This window comes from Austrofundulus limnaeus, unplaced genomic scaffold (assembly GCF_001266775.1).
Source record: "Austrofundulus limnaeus strain Quisiro unplaced genomic scaffold, Austrofundulus_limnaeus-1.0 Scaffold36, whole genome shotgun sequence".
NCBI classification, from domain to species: domain Eukaryota; kingdom Metazoa; phylum Chordata; class Actinopteri; order Cyprinodontiformes; family Rivulidae; genus Austrofundulus; species Austrofundulus limnaeus.
Window position 1 is genome coordinate 2,720,572 of NW_013952438.1, and position 9,609 is coordinate 2,730,180.

Below are 9,609 nucleotides of genomic sequence, written 5' to 3' on the forward strand. Positions count from 1 at the left end.
TATATATATATTATAAAAACTATCTAAACCATTTTGTATTTCAATAAAAAACACAGACTTTTACCCAGAAAAATAAACTCCATCTTGAAAAGGAAAACTGACTGGTTTTGTTTTGATTAAAATAATTAATTGTTGTTACACACCAGGATAAAAGTCAATCACATATTCCATGGCATTTTTCTCAGACTGAAACATTTATTAACCAGATACCAACAGAACTAAAAACTAGCAATCTAAAAAAAGTCATCATACAGGACTTGATTTACTAAATGTTTGCATGCATAAAAACACATGCAAGATTGATGTGCAAAGCTGATCTTCTAACTAAATAAATGTCTGTGGTCATTGTAGTGAGAAGGAGGGATAAGTACAATGATGGATGACATAAACAGACAATGTGTCAACATAGTTGGACTTTCAGAAATAAAAGTAGCAGAGACATTTAATCTAGGCAGCAAGGCCAGTTTTGAGCTGCTGGATGATCTAAGGGCTGATTTGGAGTCAGTCACTAACAGAAGCCATGTCATATTTTTTTTATGGAAAAACTCCTTACAACACTGCATCTGCACCTGGATCGTTTGCCTCCTCCACCATGATCATCATGGCTTCAAAATTCATTTTTCTTTTATGACCACTCTGCTCTCCCAAACTTTCCTTGGTGACAGCCAGTAGCACACATAAAATCTTCATTTCAACAAGGCGGTCTTCACCACTTTTACACCTGTTATCATTTGCGCAGCAATCTTAGTAGATCATCCGCATCACACCACTAATGGTGCGTGCACATTTTTTTGTTTGCACAGCAATTTAGTTCTTTTTATTTGGGATCTAAACAGTTGGCTTTTTCAGAAAATTCTTGGTGTTGTTACTGTCTAATTTTGTTCTCTTACGATATTTTTTGGTTGGAGTACAGCTTTTTATCCACCCATCCATTCATCTATTATCTTTACCCACTTCTTCCTTTCAGGGTCATGGGGGTCAGTGGTGCTCATATCCAGCAGTAGGGATGGGGTACACCCTGGACATTTCGCAAGTCCATCCTAAGGCCACATATAGACAAACAACCATTCACTCTCTCACTCACACCTCGGGACAATTTAGAGAATTTAGAGTTACCTACTAACCTAACAGTCATGCTTTTGGTCTGTGGGAGGAAACCGGACTGCCCGGAGAAAACCCACGCATGCATGAAGAGAACATGCAAATTTTACTAAGAAAGGTCCCGGCCTGGGAATTGACCCAGCAACATTCTTGCTGAGAGACAGCAACTCTGCCAACTGTGCCACCCACCAAAGAACATGCAGTGGCTAATCCCTTCTGTGAGTTTTGTGGTCTGCCTCCCATTTTAACATGTAAGTCTCCAAAAGATGCTCCAGATGCCCAAACTACAACAAATGACTCTTTTCAACAGTTTGTATCTGAGATCTCTTTCTTTCAGTCATGACTTGTGCCTCAGGACCCTAAATGAAGGATGGAAGATAGATCGACCAGTAAATCAAGAGTTAGACTTTCATCTCAGCTCTGTCTTTACCACAATCGACCGGAGCAAAGCCCTCGGTGCTGCAGACAAGGCCCTCATCTGTTGGACTGTCCTGCCATCACTCAGGACAAGACTCCACGCTACTTGAACACTTCTGCTTGAAATAAAGTTCTGTTTTTAACCTAAATGAACCTTTTTCACATAGTTCTAATTATGGATAGTGGCATGTTAGTCATGGACAAAAAACAAATGCATAGCTGGAAACCTCAAATCATTACCTTTTGTCTTAGCCAATTTTTGTCTAAATTTGACAGAAATAGTGCAAAAAAATGTGCAGAAAAGCCTGTCTAAATAAACTTATGTTGACTGTGGTACGTTAAAGGGATCCACTGGTGTGCTTGGATTTTGTTTGACATTTCAGTTAGTTCTATTAAGGCATCCATTTTTTCTTAAAGGGATCCCCGGTTAGTTGTAACATTAAACCGTGTCCGTGTAATATATTTTTAAACTTTTAGTTTAAAAATTATAAAAACTAAACAGCCTACAGTATTTTTACAGTCTTTATTTTACAAAGTAAATGTTTTTCAAATAAAGTCTAATGTTACAACTAATCGGGGATCCCTTTAAGAAGAAATGGGTGCCTTAATAAAACTAGCTGAAATGTCAATCAAAATCCAAGCACACCAGCTATTTGAGATGACCATAACAAGATTGTTTTTATTAAATAAAAGAGGTAAAAGCCTGAGGCAGATTAATTTACAAGGAGTTTTGTGAACTTTAATTTGAAAAGTGGGACTTTACTTGACAAAAAAAAGGTGTTCTGCCAAAGACACGTACCCGATTCTCTGCTCTAAAAAAACCTACCCAACATAAGAAAGGTCTCTCTGATCCTTGTTTTGTTGCGTAACAGCAAACGCTTGTTTCTCACTTTGACATTTGTGCACGGCCAAATTTTTGAATAATGCAGAGTGGTTTTTGCATAGCTAAATGTCACACCCACTGCAGTATGTCAGAAGAGGTCAGAAAGCTGGGGCTTTTATTTATTTATTTTTCCCCTTTCTACTTTTGCGCAGAGTTTGTGAAGAAGAATAACACATCAGGTGCTCCCATTGCAAAATGCATTAAAGTCTGGTTAGTAAAGGCCACCGCCCTGAGAAACCGATGCGATGATGTGTCAATGCATCGATTAGGCTGCAGGTGAATGAAAGAACAAATGTGCTACACATGGCAAGACTCAATTAAAAGCTAAAGTGGGAGCTTGTGCAGAGAGTCATTTTGGAAACTGGACAGAGAACATTCGAGCGTAAATCTCTCAAATATCTGTTCAAATGCCATCTTCAACCCTCTGAGGTCATTACTTAGAAAAATCTTTAAGAAAAAGTTGAGGGAAAATGAACTGATGTACAGTGAAGCTGGCTTTAGCACGAGCTCATTCAGCCTTTAATCTCTCTGGTGGGCCATGTTTGTTGCAGGCTAAGCCCTAAAATGCTCAGGCTGTATCAGCACGGGATATGAGCAGCAACAGTGAGGGAGAAAAGGAAGTGAGCACGAAGGAAGAGAAGGAAGAAAAAAAACGACAGATGTAGTCAGCCTGCAATGAATCTTTCCATGTAATTTCTATTGCTGATCCTATTTGCCACGCTTCACTTATCTCCTCTCAACCAGCGCACTTATTCTACACAAAAATAAACAGGGAGATAAACAATGCGCACAGCACTGTCTGCCTGTCTTGGCTCCCAGTCACGCTGTCAAAAGACTGCTGATTTGAAAAGGTTTTGACCTTTTTCTTGATGTAATTAGTTTAGACAAGGACAACTTTACAGAAACGAACCCGAGCAATCATCAAACTGAAGCATGACTTGGACGTTTCTGAACCTAAAACTCCCTCCAAGAAAATAATCCAACCACGAGACATTGACTTCACAACAGACTGCAGTTCAAATTTGAGCTGCTTTTCCAGCAACTGAATGTGGCTTCCTATGAATTTTGACAAGTGCCCTTTGAAAAATATCCCTAAATTCATATCAGGTGGACAAGGCAGCCGTTTATACTCTGTCTCAGAGAACAATAACATCTTAAGGTTTTTTTTTGTGTGTCTAAATATGGTGCCTAACAAAGCTCTAATACAGCAACCTAACGCTCAATATCCAGCGGAGTGTCGAGAGCATCATGTGTTTCATTTGTTTAAGTGATTAATGAGCACTCTCCTGCAGGATAGGCTGTAGAGAAAATTGAGTGTCTCTGTTCTATCTATACATTACAATCAGCTCTCCCGTTATCCCACACCCACCCTTGAATTTATGAATTATGGCCTCTGCCTTGTTTTCTGGATGGGTTAGATGCAATTACCATGCTGTACATGCTGTCCAGTTTGAGCTAAAATTAAACACATGCCCAGAGTTGTGGCTACACACTGAATGGGCCAGTTTTTTTTTATTTTAATCTAAAGTACATATGTTTGACTTCATCCACACCACAGCCCTGAACCACAGCGGAGATCGCAATTTGCTTGTTCCACTGCAAATATTAACATTTCCAATCTGTTGTGATACGCTACAGCAAATAGCACCGACACGACCCAGAGAGTGTTAATAAATCATGATTATGAAGCACCATTGGCTGCAGCTTCCCTCGGCAGCCGGTGAATAAACACCTTCCCGGTTTTTGTCTGTGGGCACACCCTGCAGGATGATACAAGTCGTTAGGTAATTATACAGCAATTAGGATTCTGATAGAAGAAACAGCAGGTTGGTCCGCCCGCCTGTTGACAAATGATGAACAGTGCGTCTAATCTGAGTAAAAGTTACGCCTTGTGACGTACACTCCAGCAATGGAACAAGCAACAGGATTTCATGAGCAAACCTTTAACTTTTTTTATTAAATCTCCTTGTGTTTGTCCGCATCCCCATCTCCATAAATTGTGAAAAGTATGGGGGATGGTTTACTAAAGTGAATATCTTTCCACCATTTTACTCAATATTGTATCTGGTTTTTTAAGTATGTAAGTGGAAAGAACACAAGTGAAACAAAGGTGAATGTTTCTAACATGTTGAAGACATGACTGAGTGCTTTAGTTTAGTTCTAAAGCAGTAATTCCATCCATTTGACTTGTACATATATTTATATAAAATTAGGACATTGTCCATTATCATAACAATTAAATCTTGTGCTAGCCAGCTAACTGAAATGATAGCCAAATGCTGAAGGATGAACTAACTGTTTTGGTCAAGTTGTACATGTAGATTGTAGCTGCAATGTCTCATGAAATGGCACCAGCATAATTGCTCTGACTCTTTCATAAAATGAGCAGAAGCGATTGAGAAAAAAAAGGCAATACCACAGAAATACACTTTTCAAAGACAGGAAAGCATAAAGGCTTTGGGAACTCGAGAGAGCTCAGCGCAGAGGGGAGTCAAGGGCACAAAATACAAAGTCAAGGTGACTAGGGAGAACAGGTGCGGGGAAAAAGGAAGTACAAGACAGCAAAAGGCTGACTGCAGGGAGTCTGGTGAACAAGAAAAGGCGCAGAGAACAAGCGTGTGTGTGTGTGTGTGTGTGTGTGTGTGTGTGTGTGTGTGTGTGTGTAAGAAAGAAAAGGGAGGCATTCAGATTGAGAAGAGACATGAGAGTTGCAGGAAATCTGCAAGCAAATTAGACATCATTAGCCAAGATGCAGTTAACAAGTCTAATTAGGGTAGAAGCAGGCAGGCAGTCATACTAGATTCACTTTCGGACCTCAGACACACACAACCACAGGCAGACAGAACTACACACAAGGCCACACACACAAAATAAAAAAAAAAACACAACAGACTCAGCCACATCTCTTAACTGGGTCAGATCTCTAAGACTTTAAGCAGAAGGGCAGAACGGGGAAGATGGCTGCGCGAGGAAGTGGGAGATTGAGGAAAGATAAAAGCTAGAGGGTGGGACCTCGCATGGGCCAGTTGTCTGCTCAAGTGAGATGGAGAGAGTTGTTTAAAGCTGTGAGAGTAATAAAGTGTGGAAAAAGTCTCAGAGAAAAAAAAAGAAAAAGAAAGAGTGTGTATAGGACAAACTCCCAGATGCACGCACATAAAAAACTGCATTGAGGTTGTATACACAGCCACCAGCTGTTGTTTTACCTCTGTCATTTACGGGACATTGCATTCAGGGTGTGAATCCGAAAGGAAGCTGCAGCAGCTGATAATAACTCCCATAAATATGTCAGGGACATTAAATCCAGATTTTTAGTGTCATTATTATAGAGATTAGTTGTGTGGAATGACATTGTTGCTGTACCAGTACAGCCACCATGTTCTCACTTTGAGTGATGGCTTACAAGTGCTCCTGAGGGATGACTGAGCTACGTTTCCTTGAAGTCACAATGACTGACTGTCAGTTTTAGAAATACAGAAAAGGCATTAGTAAAACAGGCTACTTTCTTCTATGTACCCAGTGCTCTCTTTCAAAGGCACGGTGACAGAAAATGTTATTTTAACAACTTCTGATGATCCCCAAAGTAACACAGAGTAGTCAGATTTAGTTTCCCCCCTCAAAGAATCCATGGAAAAAGGTGTGATGTGAGGGTTGGGGGGATTCAAGTTTCCAATCACAAAAAGTTAACACTGTAAATTTTCTTAAAACAGACTTTTATGTCCCAAAAAGCAAAGCTCCAAACTATGCCTGTATCTGCTTATTCACATAAAGCAGCTAGAATGAAATATGGAAAATGTACCATTAAAGTTAAACGTGTTGTTGCTGTAGGTTAAAAATACAATGAACTGACAAAATAAAACCACATTTCTTAGTTGTGTACCTATAAAATAAGCAGGAGTAGTTACTGTCATCACTGAATCTTCCCATACAACTGAGCAATCCTTGTGACCAGCAAAGTTCCAGCCTTGCTGTTGTTTAAAGTGGAACATTTACACATACTGGCCAAATCAGCTGTGTGACTACCCCTGATGATGGCTCATAGACAAAACAGTTGTGTGTCAACATGTCGTAACACTTTACACCAATGCAAACAGAAGGTGTCTCATGTCTTGAAAGCATTGCGTGAAATGTGGGCAAATGCTTTTAACTTCACTTTTTGTGTTTTTGTAGCTAAACAGTATACTGAAGCTAGCAGACAAATCCTTACCCATGATCCTTCAGGCACCATCTTTCTAATTCAAGCTTTCTTTGACACATTTGAAGTGCTCATGCCAATACTCGGGTTATATTAAATTATATCATAAATTGTAATTTCCAAACTCATTATTCAGCTGTTTTGACAGATCAGTGAGTCCATTTTATAACTCTTGACAGCATCATACATTGTGAAATTGATTGAGTTTACCTTTAAATGTAAACGTTTCTGCAGGTGAACTATACATTTTTATAGTTTGGCACTTTTCAGATTTATTACATAAACTGTAAATAAAAGGTAGCAACAACGGCCAGATCTGAAACTTAAAGTTAATGAAGATGAGCACTACAGTAAAGTGAAACTAAAGTTGTCAAATGTTATTTTAATCACATATTTTTGATTGAAAATAAACGATTTTGGGCAAATTTGTTGTGCAAGTAAAATCACCTGGACATACGAATAAAACCAGGATACCAGATGGAAAAGGAACAGCAGCGGACCCATTTGTTGCAGTTAAAATAAAATAAATTTAAATTAAAAAAGGACAGGGTTTATAAATTGCTGATTTGCTGTCATAGTATAACCCCATCAATGAAAATCTTCTGAATAGAAAAGAGAATAGCTGTTGTTTGTGTTTATTGTACGTCTGGATGTTGGTGGAAAATGTTTGAAACAGGAAGACAAAAGCATGTGTTCAAGGGTAGAAAAACTGCAAGAGCTTTAGAGAAAAAGTTGACCTGTAATGTTATGAAGCTCTAATAATGTTCCTGTAAAATAAAATAAAATAAAATAAAATAAAATTCAATTCAATTCAATTCAATAAACAGTATGCACAATGACAGAAGTGTCACATGTTCCAACTTTATAAATATCACATTTCTTATTTGCATTGTTTTCTATTTATTTACCTTTTTTACTAATTGTATCTTATTTCATTCTAAAAATCATTTTTTACTAGTTAGATTTCAGGATTTTAAAAGAATTGCTAAAAATAGAAACAAAGAAAGCAGACTTAACCTTCAGTTACCTTTAAGGACTGCTAAGACCTGTCTTCTAAACATATTTGTTTTTAATAAAGTGTCAATATGGAGTCATTATAGTGTCATTAGCTCTATTATCAAAATCCGATCAGACTCATTTTAACTTTTTCAAAAATAGTTCTGCATTTAAGAATATAAAATGTCCTGATTGGGCGTATTTTTGGCTGCTCATGCTTTAGTGTCACTCTCATTCTTCACTCTGACGTGGCCACTTTTAGTTAAAAATACAACTCCAAGTCATTTCAAACTGATCAAATGTCATTTCTAACCAATGCACAAGTTGTGTCTTCTAACCCCAACTCACTAATTACCTGTTTCTGGATGACAGGTTCCATGATGGTGGCAATTGCACGGTACACACGTTGAGAGGCGTCCTCTGACAGGGTCTTCTCGGGTGAATCCTGGGGAGCATCTCTCACAGAACTCGCCTGCAAAGCCCAGAGGACAAGAACACGTTTCCACCCACGGAGCGGGAGGACCGGCCTGACTGGAGAAGATGGAAGCTGAGGTCAGGGTTACCACAGCGAGTTGTGATGTGTCTGAAAAGCAAGGAGGAGAAAAGTGGAATGGATTTAGTCATAACTGCACAATAGGCTGGTGGGAAAATTTACCGCTTGCTGCCAAAGACGATGATGGTTTTGTCCTCGTTTGTGTGCGAGCGTATTTGTTGTCGGAAACATTAGCGAAATATCTCATGAACTATTGAATTCATTTCAATGAACCTCTGAGAAAGCGCTGATTGTACAACTACAACTTAATACCTTTTTGAGTCATCATAATTAAAGATGGAGTTATGTATGGTCATACACCTAATACTGCTAATCAAGCAAACCAACAACAAAATGTCCATAACCCAGTCTCTTGTACACGTAGTATTAAGAAAATATTTAGAGTGGTAGTATCTGACAGTCATTTAGAACACGTTTCAGTAATTTCAGGTAATATATTTCAGTAACAGAAACACAGTAGAAAGTAAACTACTGAAATCGTATTTAAATCATATAGGTTCAGTGGGAACTACTTTGTCTTCCACCTGGGTAAACGTGCTGCGTCACTCAGTCTGTGTCATTAACATATTCAGTATTTTCTTGTTCATGTAATGTAAATTAAGACATGTTTTCATTTATAAATTGGTTCTTGATAATTAAACAATAATTTATTTGACTGGTTTTATAATTTTACCACATTTTTTTTATTGTTCGAAACACCATTTTCACATGTTTTGTATGATTATGTCCAGTGTTTTTTCTGTTGTATTTGCTCAGCTATATTGTAAATGAGGACGCTTCCTCAAAGTAAAAAATCAATAAATAAAATTGTTTTTGGTTTTGTATTTTTTATGAAGTGGTGATTTGAAATACGCTACATTTTCTGTGTTTTATTTACCAGACACATTAGGCATATTTGCACAAATTATAAGTTACAGATCAGTATTGCCGATACTAGCATGAGGTTTACGGTATCAGAATCGGAAAGGACATTGGTGGTATCGAAAATCACCAAGGGCCACTATCCTGCATGTATTTAGATGTTGTACTTCTACACACCTGATTTGAATAATGAGTGATTACCAGTCTTCTGCAAAACTTAAATATTTGCCAAAGAGCACGGAAACAATAAAAATGCAAGATAGTAGTCGTTGAGGATCAGGATTTAAGACATTTGCAACATTTGCAAGAGCTCACAATATTACAAGAATTACTGCTTAGGTTTATTTTCAAGGTTTGATCAAAAGAGCTGTAACTCATTTCTCAACACAAGACAATCTTAGTTTAAAATTCTGGCTTCAAAGATGACAGGCTACACGCATTCCTTCAAAGAATGTTACGCTTTTATTATGCTTTTATTTTTTTCTATTTAGCTTTTGGTGATCCGGTGCCCCAGCACAAACAGAGCAATGTTGTATATGCTGTTAAGTGCCAGGAGGACTGCGACCAGTTATACATCGGGGAAACAAAGCAGCCACTGTTCAAAAG

At 38.1% G+C, this 9,609-nt stretch overlaps 1 protein-coding gene across 1 annotated transcript in view; it reads right to left on the reverse strand.

Moving 5' to 3' along the window:
- lamc3 (laminin, gamma 3) overlaps positions 1–9,609 on the reverse strand; it is a 222,388-nt gene that overhangs the window by 48,410 nt on the left and 164,369 nt on the right. Inside the window, exon 12 of the mRNA XM_014006615.1 lies at positions 7,945–8,172. Coding sequence (XP_013862069.1) covers positions 7,945–8,172 — 228 coding nt within the window. The remainder of the gene's footprint in view (positions 1–7,944; positions 8,173–9,609) is intronic.